The sequence below is a fragment of the Biomphalaria glabrata genome, chromosome 12 (assembly GCF_947242115.1).
Source record: "Biomphalaria glabrata chromosome 12, xgBioGlab47.1, whole genome shotgun sequence".
NCBI lineage: Eukaryota > Metazoa > Mollusca > Gastropoda > Planorbidae > Biomphalaria > Biomphalaria glabrata.
In genome coordinates, this window is record NC_074722.1 from 2,514,338 (window position 1) to 2,530,245 (window position 15,908).

Sequence of the window (15,908 nt, forward strand, 5' to 3'; positions counted from 1 at the left end):
GCTGTGTTGTCTGAAGATTGCGAATACGCTGGTAAGACTTCGAGCAAATATCTCTTGTGTTACAATCTCTTACTTTTATGATTTCCTCTTCTAAAGACAGGTCATCTTGAATTGTGGATCCTAGGTAGCAAAATTCATATATGGCTTCAAGCTTGTTTTCATCAATGAGGATAGAGGGTGGTGTAGTTGTAGGCGGCCCCATCATGTTGGTTTTCTGTGTGCCCATACTCTTTAGAGACCTGAGAAAAGTGGTGGGACATTAGTGACTCTGTGCCTGCCACTACCACTGTGTAATCTGCGAATAGCATAACTCTTACAAGGGTGGTTCTGATTGTTTTGACCCTCAGTTTGGCAATATTCAAAAGTTTGCCATGAAAAATCTTGAAAAAAGACTTAGTGGATTTGTCCTACACGTGGTGGATTAACAGTGAAAAAGATTATTCCAAAGAGGGTTTGGGCCAGTATACATCACTGTTTCTCCTTATTGGTTTAGTCTTTGATCTGTGTTGTTCTCCAGATGCCCGCACACTTAAATCTCTAGAAAAAATGTCTGCTGGTGATACTTACCAGGATATTGACACAGGAAAGACAGGGGTGGGTACAACAATTCAACATTTTTTTGACTATCAAAGTTTTTGATGCTGTTCAAATGTAGGACGAGAAATGACTATGACAAAGACACAAATATCCAGCTTTTACTAGCAGATTAAAAAAACATCAACATTTCAAAATAAAAACACAGTTCAATTATTAGCCCAACAATTTAATACTTCCCATAGAGAACAAGATGACATTTATAAAGTTACGTATCACTAAATTCATGCATTTTGCCTCCAGGTAGATTAGTTCTATATGATGCATAAATTACAATTGTGATTGTATTCCCATGTTTCAACAGAAAAAAAAAAAAGTCAACAACAAACATTGATTATAAAAAAGTTGATACAGAATAATTGGACAAACTTCACCAAACTTCACATACCAGACTCTATTTGGCCCGTATAAGACATTGGCCCCAAATCACCCCAATAGAAAGAAAACTATATGGAGAGCTCCCTGATTTGGAAACCACTGCGCTGTTCATCTCATGTATTGGCCTAGTCATCTGAACACTCCGACATAACAATGAGAACGAAGAAGACTCTATTTGTTCCATAATGTTGTCTTTTTATTTTAGGATTTTATCAATCAACACTTGTGACAAGACTAATGGTATCCCTGTCACAATCAAAAGACTGGCAGTCAAATGTCTGGCTGTGAATTGAAAGCTCAGAGACTAGCATTACACAACACTTGTGACAAGACTAATGGTATCCCTGTCACAAAAGTCAATCAAAAGACTGGCAGTCAAATGTCTGGTTGTGAATTGAAAGCTCAGAGACTAGCATTACACAACACTTGTGACAAGACTAATGGTATCCCTGTCACAAAAGTCAATCAAAAGACTGGCAGTCAAATGTCTGGTTGTGAATTGAAAGCTCAGAGACTAGCATTGTTTCACTACAAGCATTACACACATGCACAAACTATTTGGTCCAACCAATTTAGATACATTGTTAGCTAGCTAGCACTTTTGAGTGTTTACCATTGATAAGAACACTAGACCCTAAATGTGTTTATATATTTCAAATTTGGTACATTGCAAAGAAGTTTCCTTTGTTCACAGTTACAATGACATATGGATAGCTAAATTACTTGCTTGGAAAACTTTATCATGTACACAGCTAAGTAGCTTTGGTGGCCAGTTCCTAACAAATGATTGTAAAAATAGAAGTTGTCATAAAGGAATTAATATTCATTTAAAAATTCTTTAATCTTAACTCTTTCTCTCCGTAATTATTTACCACATTCTGGTGGAATCAACGTTGGTATTGTCAGTTAGGAGAGAAAGAGTTAAAGAAAAAGGTCAACAATAAAAAAAACTACACTTTAATTTTTTTAGACATTATTTTGTCTAGAAAAAAAAAAATTAAAATGATTTTTTAAAAATACCTTTATCAAAACGTTTTATTTTCCCCTACTTATGTCAATATGTCTTGTGGTTTAATTCATCTATTTTTAAAATAAGTTTTTAAACAAAAAAAAATTTGTTTCAAATCCAAAACTTTCAACAAAATGAAGGACAGAAAAAGATGGAAGAATAAAATGATCACACGATGTCAACTTAAATATAATACTGCTAGACACAAGTTTAAAAAATGAAATAAATAAAGTCTACAGCTACGATAACTTGAAAAAATATTACAAATTATGCATCAGAGTAAAAATTCTTTCTATGGTACAAACATTTGCCCTAATAGTAAAAAAAAAAATATCCCAAACTAGTCATCCTGTGGACACTTAATAAACTAAGTTTTAATTTATAAAAACAAAAGTTCCTTTGTTAAAATATGGACTTTTTAATAAATCTTATTTTGTGTTTGTTGATTCAATTGGACGAGAATAATGTGATCTAAAGCCTTAATGCAAGCATAAACTCACAGAACACCTGCCTGACACAAGATGGCCTAACATTCATGAGTTCAAACAGAAAAAATAATTGTAATGATTCCAAATATTAAATTTAAATCAACTTTATTATAATTTTTGTACGCATTTCAGATGTGGCTGTCAATGTTCATGGTGAATATATTTTTACTAAAACTTACAATGAAATAAGTCTTTGGGTGGTTTGTTTCAAATTCAGTTTCACTGCACAGTTTTTAAATAGGTTCATAATAAAGCTGGACTAGATTTCTAAAGAACACTTTCATTTCAAGTAGTTAGAGCCACAGCTGAAGTCCATTAAGAAGTAGTGACTACATTTTGAATAGAACAAACTGATTTGAGGGTGTAATATAATTCTAATACAGCCAAGACACAAGGGTCTTGCTGGAGATGAGGATAATGAATGGTCCCTTCAGAGCAACAAAAACAATGAAAGGTCCCGGCAGACTTGAAAGGGAAAGACACCTAAATAAAAACAGGGAAAGTCATCCTAGACTTCTGAAATGTACAAGTTGGCAGCTTACTAAAGAATCATTAAAGATTAAGAATAATTGCAGCATTTTACATTTTTATGCAAACTCAGTTAAACATCTAATGCAGAAAAAGCTGTTGTCCGCAGGGGATCTACTTAAGGTGTCTATTTGTCATATGAAGCTGTCTTCCTATCAAAACCTGACTTAAGCAGAGTTGTGTTTGCTGCGCGCCTTAAGGCAACATGGAAACCTTCTCACAAAAATCCCCTCCAAATTAAAAAAAAATATAAATATCCAGACATTTGGACTGGGCAGAAGTCATTAGCTGAGTTCATGGGTTGAATGCTTGGATTAGATTTAGAACTAAAATTAAATGAGTGTTGGACTGGTCATATTGTAGAAACCAAATTATCCATCAGTTGCCATTTGGAGATATTAAAAACTTATACTGCAGTCATTAAAAAATGAAGATATCATAAATATAAAAATCACAACCTAAAAAAAAAAAAGAATCAAATTTACAAATCAATATGTATAGTCTAGTGTCATGAACAGAGTAATCTTTATATAAAGGTCAACATTTAAACCAAATGTTAAATTGAACAAGACAAAATTGAACATCAGGTCTATATCCCAACAAGAAAGAAAAAACCCAAATTCAAAATGTTTGGCCAAAAACAAAAACATGTGCATAGGAAATGTTCAGCATAAATAAAAATGTCAAGGTCATATTAAAATAGAGTTTATTTCATCGGACTAATTAAAAACATGCACATAAAATTTGCATAATAATTTTGATAAGGTTACACCTGAGATAAGTCTTATTATGTCTAAAACAGCCATCAAAGTGAGAGAGTTTAGCAAGCGTTCAATGATAACGGGTAACTCAAGAAATTTACCACAAAATAATTTCTTATTAAACTTTTTACACATGATTTTAAAATGTTTTATTTTGGATGAAACAGTTTTGAGGTTGGTTTATTGAGTTCTAATACTAGATATACATTTTGTGAAGAAGTCCTTTGATATTAAGTGAAGCACATTTGTAGATTCTTATAAAACTTAATGCCAGTTCAACTTGGTAGAAAATTATACATTTTTTTGGCCAGGTATTTTTGTAAACGTAGTTTTCGGAAGTTAAAAACATTGCTGCCAAACTCTCAAAATTGAGACTTGGATGCCTGGTAAGATGATACCTACTGGCAACGAAACTTCTAAGTCTAAATATGTTCCTATGTCAATGTTTTCTTGACATGTGGTTATGCAGTACATATAAATGTGGTCAGTTTTCTAGAACATTTCTATTTGATTTCAGAAATGGTGTGACTTTCATGTGAAAAAACAAATGTCTATTTATGAAGACGTCTGCTGGACAAATGTAAATGTGGATTAACAAAAAACAAAAAAGTATTCTAATATAAACATTTTGAATGCCATCAGCTAGAAATGCACAAGTCTAGAGACCAAAACAGACTACAACTTCAGATGCATAAAGACTCAATAGCAAGTGAAGTTTACAAGACTATAACAACTACATCTTTAAAAATAGATCAATTTCATGGCTTACTTTTCATTGCTAACAAAGTATCAATTAAGTCTGAATCAAATATTTAAAACAATTAATGAAGGATAAATAGATCAAAGCCATAAAAATTCATACGTCTTTTTAGACTTCTGACAAGATCTGATTATTGAAGGCACTTTTTAAATCTAGCCTTTGACCAAAGTAACATTGTTCTCATATGGCTCAGTAGGAAACAAGTTTTAAAAAAAAAGGTTAACTAAATGTGTACAGGTATTCTGAAGTCAACAAAATTAACTTGTACTATGGATTCGCAACATGTCAAAGCCATTTTGACAACTGGAAGATCCAATGAAGAGAATTACTCTCCCTTCAAAAAGAGTTTCATATCACAGATGATGATGTCAACACTACAGTGTGATGTATCATATATGCATGATGTCAGCCCGCTCCCTATCTACCGCCGTTGTCATCTGTATCGTGCTACTGCTATTAGCAGCTATGATTGTGTTGGCAACCGTTCTCATGACCTCATTTAGGTCATTCACTTCAATCTGGACATTCCTAGAAGAAAGATAAATGAAAACTGAATAGACTTTGTAGAAAAGATATACCACTAACAATGTACCCTGAGAGTTCCTTTGCAGACACTTCCAGTAGTGAGGAACATTTAAATAAAAAAAACAGAATGAGCCATCAAACACACTGATCTCATTGCTACCATTACAGTCATAATTGTTATACACACAAATAATGACTTTAGTGGGAAGTGTGGTCGAGAGGCTAAGTACGCTTGAAATAGGCTTGGCTACCTAAGAAGGGGACTCAAGGTTCGACACCCAATTCGAGCAGAGTTGTGTTTACTGAGCAGAGAAAACCTTCTCCCAGATACCCCCTTCCCCCACTGGTTCACAAATGAGATCTGACCATAGCGTTCTGAACATGCTATAAGCATGAAAGCAGCGCTATATTAAATTATAATAATTATTATTAGTGTTATTATTATCATCCCACTGTTCTATTGTTAGCAAACATTAGCAGACCCTCCTAGAAACATTAGTTAAAAAATGAATTTGGAATATCGCAGACTGGCCCAATTTAAATGATGGAATGCTATCACAAGTAAACAGATGGTCAAATTACTTAATAGTTCAAATAATAATAATAATAATAATAATTAACGCTTTTATTATGAATATATGATGAATTCAAATATATGAATTAGATTAGAATCATAATGAAGAGTGAAATTTTTGTTGTTGTTAATCAAAAGTCTGTCACTGCTTTGGAGTGTAATAGCTTCAATAATCATTGGGAACATGAGCTTGAACTCATCAGAGACAAAATTATTATTTTATGAACCTCGGCAATTATTATTATTATATTATTGTTTCATAATACAAGCCAATAAAGTGAAGTAAAGTTTCCCTTTCAGCCCGTGCGATCTATAGGGCAGATGATGTAAAGGTCATGTGTTTCTGTGAGCTACGGTTAATGAAGGTGTCATGTGACCAACACAACGAACAACCGCCTTTACTTTTCCCCAACTAATGTCAGGTACCCATTAGAGCTGGGTGGACCGAGAGGTGCCCAAGGATTCGAACCCAAGAGCCCCAATTTGGAGGCCAAGCGTTTTAATGCTCAGCTACTGCACCTTATATAACTTTTAAATAAGCTTATAAATTACAGATATTACTTCAAAAGAGAAGATAATATAAGCCCTATGCATATCAATGTGTCAATCAATTAGCCAAGTCATTGGTTTTCTTGTACAGAAAATATGAAAAATATGCCATTGGACCAAAGGGCTCTTGAGCATGCTATAAGCATGAAAGTAGCGCTATATAAAAGCTATAATTTAATTTTAATAACACTAGGAAAGAAGGAACACTTGTATATGTCTGTCTTAGCATACGGAAGACTCCAAAGCAGTGACTTTTGATTATGTGCCTTTATCTTTGTGTCTTTCCGAGTATTTCATTAGGTTTCAGTTTTGTATTTCTAAATTTATGATACAAAACTAAGGCCCATATATTGTTAAAAACCAATAGCTCTAGTGATTGAAATATAGAGCCAAATATGAGAGTTATAGAATAGCAAATGTCCATGAACAAACTTTAAAGCTGACTATACTTCTACTTACTTCCAAGACTGACTGGAGGTGTGTACAGCTGTCGTATGTCTGTCCATCTGTTTCTGCAGTCCAGTAATCTCTGCCCTCAGTGATGACAGGCAGGAGGAAAGTTGGTCCAGCGGCCTGGCAATGAGACACAATTATGAAAACATCTGGCTTAACTATTGTTCTTGTTTACATTCAGGAGAAATAACTCTTGAAACAAACTGAGGTTTAAAAACCTCCTAGTCAAACATTCATTACTAATTTACATATTAAAAAAAACAGATACGTCTTAGAAAAAAAAAAAATTCCTTCTAAACTAAAAAGAAAACATAATGGCTAATTTGGCAAAGCAAATTTACAAGATTAATATAGACTCTATTTCTAACTTTAGATAATAAACTAATTTAATTGGGTACATTGATGTCATAGAGTCATATACATACTGCAGTGTCATCATATGATTCATGTAAGCTAAAAAGTAAAGTGATGCAAAGGTCAAATGTTTTTATGGCCTACAGTTAACAAGGCCAGCGCAACAACCAACTTCCTTTACTTTTCGAAATTAAATTCAGGTAACCATTAGAGATTTGAGCCCGAGACATGTCAGTTTGGAAGCCAAAGCATTTTACCACTCAGCTACCATACTCCCTATGATTTAATGTCGTCAACACAATACATATGGACTTGAGTACTAATGACAGTTTTGGTTACTAACAAGATAAGTACCTGCTGTCTAGTGGAGTGACCTTGGTATCTTGGATTAGCTGCTCAATAGTGGCCAGGTCAAAGGGCAGAGGGGGGATGACTATCTTTCGCTCAATGTTGGCCTGAACACTTTTGTCATTAGTGTCAGCCTCGTTGAGTCTCTTGGTCAGCTGTTACATAAAGAACAAAATTATATTTCTGCAGTAAGAAAATTACATTAAAACTACTGAATGAAAGATGATAACACTAAAACAGCTGTAAGAAGATTACACTAAAACAGCTGTAAGATGATTACATTAAAACTACAGTATGATGATTACATAAAAACTACTGTTAGACAATTACACTAAAAATAATGTAAGATAAAACTAATGAAATAACTATTTCTAACCAACAATTATAAAAATATTTGCAATGTACAAATGTGTATTAGTAGATGTATTAAAAAAAATCATTTTGAACTAAAAGGACTTCCTTTAACTCTGTATACAATTAAAAGGCTGACCAAGTTCTTGTTTCAAAACTTCACTTCATTTGAGCTAGACAATCGTTTTCTTAAAATTCTTTCTTTAAGTTTTGGAAACAAAAATATTATATAATATTATAAAAATATATGTCTAGTAGCATTATTATTTCATTTAATTGTTTCCAAAACACTCTCAGTGACTATATCAACAGTGATATGTGAATTAAGACCTGCGCAGCCACGGGAAATACTGCACTCCTCACTAATCTTCGGACTTGAAGACAAGCCTTATTATTATTATTATTATACTATAATAAGGTTTTGAATATGGCCTGAGGTCCAACTGGTGACATACCTTGTGGTGTTGAACTGAAGCCTTCAGCGCTCCTCTCAGCTCATTGACCTGTGATCTCTGGTGTGACTTATCCTGCCTGAGAACAGTCAACTCTGACTGTAAGCTATCAATTTCTGACTGCTTGGCCTAGAGTGGAACAGATCGGGGATACAACAAAACAGTAGAGATATTTTTTTTAATGGACAAGAAGTTTTTTTGTCTATTTCTGTAGTAATCCGTTAATTAAACAATAGCTGAAAAACATGTTTTCACTTTTAAAAAAAATTCTGTATTAAATTACAATACATCTCAAATATATTGATAAATGTTGTACTATCATTAAAGGGAAACTCCGATAGTTTTTCAAATTTTAGTTATTGACATATTTAAATTCTGCGTAAAAAGTTGTAATAGTAAACATTATATCATTTTTTATTTAAATGCTCGGAAAATTTTATATTTAATAAATTAGACAGAAAATTCTCCACGCCCCCAAAAAAACGGGATTCTGCGAGATGTTTTTAGTTTTTAAAAACGTGACGTCACGAAGGTGCTGGCTAAATATAGATCTAGACCTATATAACCGATAAACTCTCTAGTCTAGATCTAGACCTATCGGATCGCATTTATTGTTACGCTTCACAGCTAGATCTAGTCTCCACGTTGATTTATAATCGGTCATTGTTTATAAACCTCTATTTCTACTTGAAGAAAATTAAATATTGTTCTTCAGCTTGTTGCAGTAGTTCCAATCACAAAGATAAAATCAGCAAGTATGCTGATACAGAAATTAGTGTCTCTTTTCATTTGTTTCCAAGAGATGAAGTTTTAAAGGGAAAATGGGGAAAATTTATTCGCCTGAAGAGCAAATATTTTACAAAGGCATTAGCTAATTCCTGTTTATGCTCAAACCATTTTGAGAGAAGCTGTTTCAGCAACTTCACTGCTGTGGAAATGGGATTTTAAAAAAAAAATTGAAGATAATACCAGGTGCAGTACCAACAATACATTGGATTTCCAGGCCAAAGAATTCAATTAATGATACTACTGAGACATTTTAAACAACTGAAGTTCATAAATATAAATGAAATCAGATTTGTGAGCTAGAAATTTACTACGAATACTAGATCTACTATTAAATTTCTTATTTAATAAGTAGATCTATCGTCTACGAAACTCAATTCCAACTTTTAAACTTTTGACCTTGGGGGTGTGTCTCGCCGGCTGAGCCAGCGTCAAGCTCTCTCATCACTTTTTCCATGTCAACCAATGTTAGGTCGAAACAGCACAAAAAAATCATAATTTTCTTACGGTCAAACATACAGTCATAATTAATACACCATTAGAAATTTCTTTTAAAGTATTTTAATGATGTAATAACGAAAATTTTTTTTTATCAAAGATAATTTCTTTTTCGCCTCCCTATCAATGAGTATCAATAGGATTTGAGTGCACCGTCGTGACGTCACACAGAAATTCAGTGAAAATCTGACTGTTTTGGATGCGCAGAAAAATTATGTCACAAAAACATCAATTACTAAGTTATTCTTGCAAATAAAAAAAAAAGAATAATATATTCATTATCTATAAATCAAAACACATATTATATCAAAAATTGTCAAAACCATCGGAGTTACCCTTTAATAAATGTTGTACTATCATTAATAAATGTTGTACTATCATTGATAAATGTTGTACTATCATTGATAAATGTTGTACTATCATTGATAAATGTACTATCAATGTGTGGGCTTCATTTCAAAAGAAACATTTAAAATTTTAAACAATTTCCTTGCATTTTCCTGAGTTTTTAGGAACAATAAAATCAAAGATTGTCAAAAAGATCTATTTAGATAATTTGGAATTATTATAAAATTTCTATTTACATATCTGACATTGCCATCTTTACAATATTTTTTTTTCTCTATATTGCTTAAGAGTTTTGTATATTGACATTGTGAACTGATCACTACATGTAGCCCTCAGAGAGACCTGCGCTCCATGGAAAAAGGCGCTTCTAGCTGTGCCACGTTTCACTGTCAAAAAAGTTAAGGTTAGCAGTTTTCTCCATGCATGGACCAAAGGTTTGGAACTCGCTAGCCACTGAGTTCAGACAAACAACTTGCTTCACTACATTCAAGAAGAACATTAAGACATATCAATTTAAAACTTGTTCGATTAGTTTGTCATTTTAGCTCTGGTGTTTATGTCTTGTTATCACAGTGCCTCCAACAACGGGACATAATAAAATTCTTATTGTGACCATTATTTGCATAAGGTTCTAACAGTATTTATAATTCTGTATCATTTCACACACAAAACAATCTCCCAACCTGCAGAGTTAACTTGATAGCCTCCACCTCAGTCTGTGCCCTCTCTTCTACTAGTTTGATTTGTTCCTGCGCTGCTGCCACTTCTCTGGATTTCTGTGAACACTGCCATTCTAAACTCTGCAAGGTATAAAAACAAGACATTTGACATTCACATGCTACAATACTATTGGAGACGCATCACTATTACATTCGAGACACAGCCCTATTACATTTGAGACACATCACCATTACATTTGAGACACATCACCATTACATTTGAGACACATCCATACACATTTGAGACACATTACTATTACATTCAAGACACATCACCATTACATTCAAGACATCACTATTACATTCGAAACACATCACTATTACATGAGACACATCACTATTACATTTGAGACACATCACTATTACATTTGAGACACATCACCATTACATTCAAGACACATCACCATTACATTTGAGACACATCACTATTACATTCAAGACACATCACCATTACATTCAAGACACATCCCTATTACATTTAAGACACATCACTATTACATTCAAGGCACATCATTATTACATTTGAAACACCACTATTACATTCAAGACACATCACTATTACATTTGAGACACATCCCCATTACAATACCATTACAAGACAACACTTTTATCTTAAACTTGGGGACAAACCTGAATGTGCTCTGTAAGAAGTGTCTGTCTGGCCAAGTTGTCAGTCAAGTCTCCTCTGGCTCTCTCCAGTTCCACCTCCAATGATTTGATAAGAGTCGTGCTTTCTCTTGCCTCCGTCAGATGGTCCTGAGAAAGGCGATTGGCCACATCAAGATCACTCATGGCCTGGGTAGCTGTGTGTTGCGCAGAAGCTAGGTCTTGGCGTAGCTGCTCCAGTTCTAATTTAATGGCATCGTTTTGCTTTTTAAGCCGTTTATTTTCCATTATTTTAGTTCCCATCTGAAAAAAATGTCAGATGTTTTAATGTTAGAATACTAGTCAAAAAAATTAAATTATCCTCATTGGTAGTTGAGATTTTTTGTTTAATGCATTGCCAATGTGATAAGATATTTAAAAATTCTTAAATGATGCTTTTCTTTTAAACACCATAAACGGTCACTTCCATTTGCCATATCCATGTGTATTTTTTTTTTTGTTTATAAAATTATAAAGAAGAGATACTTGTGTTAATATTGGTGAATGATGTTTTGAATAAAAAAACAAATGATATTTTTACTTATGTATTGAATTTCAATAACACCTTTTGACAACTGCAATTCAGGACTTAATTTGTATTGTTGTATATTTTTGCTTTCAATAATTGAAGAGTTCTGCTCCTTTTAAGAACAAATGACTTGTTTTCTAGTAAATGCTGAAGGGAAAATGGTTAATCAAAAGATCAGTTGAGCTTAAAATTCCTAATAATTTTCAAGGTTACCTGTTTACGTAGATCTCTTTGAACCTCCACCTCTTTTTCGACAGACATTTCCAGGCTAGAGATTCGATCCAAGAACTTCTGGTCTCTTTTGTCTAAATCTTGAACAGACTCCTCCACGGAACGTTTCAAGTCATCAAAGGCAGACTCTCTCAGGGCCAAAGCAGCTTCAAGCTCATGGCTGTGTTCTTTGAGTTCTGTGTTTTTCTGGGTTAAACCTAGACAAAAGGTTAAGTATTTCTATATATAATATTTATAGGTCAGTAGATATAACTATTATTTACATGCATAAAATAAAAAGTCAAAAGTTCAAATTTTTTGTATATCAAATCAATAATTTGTAAACTAAGCATCAGATATTAAATGTAAACAAAAATAAAATGAAAACAACTGTTTCTTAAAAAAATGTTTTCATTTAAAACTCAAAACAAGTAAATTAAAAACCACAAACTGGACAAACATGAATCTCTATTGGCTAATCTTTATTATTTGGCCAGCACACCACATAGAAAAGTGATTTAACTGTTAAAGGGAGGTAAAAAGGATTGAAAGTAAATCAGAAGACAGATCTTGATCAAGAATGTTGTGACACTGAAGATTTGAGACCAGACTTGAAGAGACCCACCCATCACTCTGCCGCGCTCTTTCTCCAGGTCCAGCTCCAACCTCTGATTGGTTGCTTCAATATCCGACGCAGTGAGCTGCCAGGCTTGAAGTGACTGTAAAGCCTCAGTCTGGTACACAAGCTTCTGCTGCAGGGCTTCTATTTCAGCCAATTTACTGGCTTGGAAAGACGACAGTTTGTGTTCAAGCTCCACTCTTGCTGCTCTCTCGGTCTGAAGTTCTTTTGTCAGACTCTGAGAAACAATACAAAGAATAGATTCTTTACTAAGGAGAAGGAAGACTCGGGATCCAAACTTCTGCTACCTTACATGGAAAAGACTTAAGTAGTCAACATTGAGGTAAAATCAGGAGCTGGTTACCCTTAGACATCTGGCAGCTTACAGAGAAACACCCTGGCAGAAAATGTGACACAGATGATCCTTTAGACACATTCCCCTTTCAGACCTTGCAATCTATAGGGCAGATGATGTTAAGTTTATCTTTTTAAGAGGCTGGGTGGGTGAGGGGGTAAAGTGCTTGGCTTCCGAACTGGGGTCCGGGGTTCAAATCCTGGTGAAGACTGGGATTTTTAATTTCAGTATTTTCGGGCGTCTCTGAGTCCACACAGCTCTAAATGGGTACCTGACATTAGTTGGGGAAAAGTAAAGGCAGATGGTTGTTGTGCTGGATACATGACACCCTCGTTAACAGAGGATGACCTATACATCATCTGCCCTATAGACTACAAGGTCTGAAAGGGAAGCTTACTTTAGACATCTGCTGCGTGGAGAGGGGACCCATGCCATTTGGGGGACATTATTTCAACCATGACTATGAACCATAGTCATTCTACAACTGAATGAGGCGAACTACTAAAGGATTACAAGAAATTAGTTATGCCCTAAAAGTTTTTTTAAAGTCGCTCTTATTAAAGTTTAAAAATTACAATGCTTTGAAAATTGGATTCTGACAAACCTTACATATTACTCACATTGGCCTAATGCTTGCTTTAGAGTTGAAATATTTGTATTGCTATTATTATAATTTTTAAATACAAGAGCCTACATGGGTTCATTTTGTTATTACACCGAAGTGACACAACATTAACTTGATTGAACAATTAAACCTTATTATAACTTGATCCACTTAATAGCAGTTATAATACAAATGTTGAGATGAATTAGTAATCAGTAATAAATGCAATATAAACTGAACTAACAATTATATGAAGATAGTGAGGCTCTGTTACCTGAATATATCACATTATTTGCCCTGGTCTTTCTTTTATAGTATCTAAAAAGACTTTTGTAGAAATACATTAACTTTCAACTCTTTGAATATTATTTTATGCCAGCTAGTCAGGTTTATTAACAGAACTGGTCAAGTTCTTAATTTGAAGTTTCTTTAATAATCATTTTTTAAAACTTACTTAATTTGAGGCTCTACAAACTCTAATATGTATTGGATATACAGTTGGGGTAAAGCAAAGGTGATTGGTCAACTTAATAACTATATGACACTATTTTGAACTGCTGACTACTGAATTACTACAAACCATTACATCTTGAAGAGGAATTACTAAGGTAGCTCACACTTATGTTTGATTGTCAATTTAAAAAAATGTAATGATTAGAATACATAATAAACAGCAGTCTGACCTGAATCTCCTCAGTATAACTGTCTCTTTCCTCCAGTTGAGTGAGTTCCTCAGATCTACGGGCTATACCCAGCTCTATCTCAAGCTGCTGTTTATCTGACATCAGCTGCAGAGGGAAAAACGAGCATAATCAAAAAACAGAAAGTCAAATCAGAACTGGACACCTACTAAAAGAATGTCTTGGTGACTATGGAACATTACAGATTTCATTGCAAAAGCAGTAGCACATCAAGTAGATTACAACAAATTTTAAGTTTGTCTGTACTCGAATATCAAAAAGCGGAACAATAGTTTACATTAAAAAGTTTGGGAAAATGTCTCTCCATATTTGGGTTTATATATTGTATCGATTTCTGGCAATGCTTCTCAACCTCATCGTGGTGGTCGGGTGGAAATGGTAGTTAGAGGAGACGATAAGGCCAATAGGGAAGCAAAAAAAGAACCCCAGTTGAGGTGCCTAAGGACCGAGTCCAGTGCATTGGCTGGGATGGAAGAAAGCCCCAACAAACATGTCACAATTACACACCCTTCCTCAATGGGATGCTTGAATGGCTGTAGTGGTACAGAAAAGGAATATGGGGGAGTTTCCCTGGTGTGTTTGGCCTTTGGCCTCACTCTGACCAGAGTTTCTTAAAATCATCCTTAATAGGGTTGCAATAATTCACATCGCTTAGACTTTTCCCAGACAAAAGTTTGTTCAGACATGCAGATGGAGGCAAGCTTCCACAAGCCTAGAGTTCCAAGAGTATTAGACTCCGCTCTTATGACAATTATGGAGAAAAAGGAAAAGAATCCTATCAATTACAGATGATCTTTCAAAATAGTAGATTATTAGAACCTATGAAGAACATGGCAGGGGGGAGGATCAAAGTAAATAACTTGGCCATGATTACATTTTATTGAATAAACAAATATACACATTGCAGTTTCTAAACATTTTGAAAGTAAAATTACTATGATGTCAAAGTTTTTACTCAACCACTGCACTCTTCAACATTTCAAAAACTCTGGAATTCTTTAAGATCTAAACTTGAGTTGCCAATTATTCAGTTTTTATTTTTTTACTCCAAGGTCACATCACAAAACGTTATTTTTTACAGACCATTTGGAAATGAAAGGAACTTTACTTAAAAGTCTCTACACCAGAGTTGTGCTAACAGCTAAATGTTAGAATTTCTTTGAAATTAATTTTCTTTTACATATTTTAATAATTCTGTATAACAATGTGTAATATGTTTATTTTCTTTCATATCTTTTTGCTTCCAAAATTTTAACCTGAATATGTTATATTCATTTAACTTTATATAGTTCCCAATGACGTGAACTTCGACCTTAAATTGAACTTACCTCTTTTAACTTTCTGTCCAAAAGATCTAGATTCTCATCATAGGATTTCTGTCGATTCAGAAGTTCATCCTTCAGTTTGGCTATCTCCAACTGAAGCTGTTCTTTTTCTCTCTCCACCATGTTGGCCTCTTCTACCTCCGTCTCCTCCAGGGCACGGATGCGCAGCCTGAGACCTTCCATCTCAGACTCATAGATTTTGATTGTCTCTACAGATACACTTTCTTTAGTGGACTCTAATTTGACTTCAAGCTCTAAGACTTTGGCAGTGAGGTTTGTCTGGAGAATTTTAAAAAAATAAATTTATCCAAATGAATTATAGGACATAAAGCTCAAAGAGTTTACTTAGAGTTCACAAGAAAACAAAGAAATTGTATGACATTTCGAGTCCATTATATACCAACAGATGCAGGATTCTCTAGCAAGTAGAAGGTGATAATAAATG

The 15,908-nt window shown here is 34.0% G+C and overlaps 1 protein-coding gene across 3 annotated transcripts in view; it reads right to left on the bottom strand.

The window, feature by feature from the left end:
* Nucleotides 1-681: 681 nt before the first annotated feature.
* The window catches only part of LOC106076163 (golgin subfamily A member 3-like), a 38,701-nt gene continuing 23,474 nt past the window's right edge, over nucleotides 682-15,908 (bottom strand). For all 3 annotated transcript variants that reach the window (XM_056005864.1, XM_056005865.1, XM_056005866.1), the window contains 10 exons: nucleotides 15,467-15,742; nucleotides 14,121-14,225; nucleotides 12,485-12,716; nucleotides 11,863-12,077; nucleotides 11,106-11,384; nucleotides 10,440-10,556; nucleotides 8,128-8,253; nucleotides 7,328-7,476; nucleotides 6,626-6,739; nucleotides 682-5,046 (listed from right to left, as the gene is read on the bottom strand). In XM_056005864.1, the coding sequence (XP_055861839.1) occupies nucleotides 4,908-5,046; nucleotides 6,626-6,739; nucleotides 7,328-7,476; nucleotides 8,128-8,253; nucleotides 10,440-10,556; nucleotides 11,106-11,384; nucleotides 11,863-12,077; nucleotides 12,485-12,716; nucleotides 14,121-14,225; nucleotides 15,467-15,742 (1,752 nt within the window). In that variant the 3' untranslated portion in view covers nucleotides 682-4,907. The remainder of the gene's footprint in view (nucleotides 5,047-6,625; nucleotides 6,740-7,327; nucleotides 7,477-8,127; nucleotides 8,254-10,439; nucleotides 10,557-11,105; nucleotides 11,385-11,862; nucleotides 12,078-12,484; nucleotides 12,717-14,120; nucleotides 14,226-15,466; nucleotides 15,743-15,908) is intronic.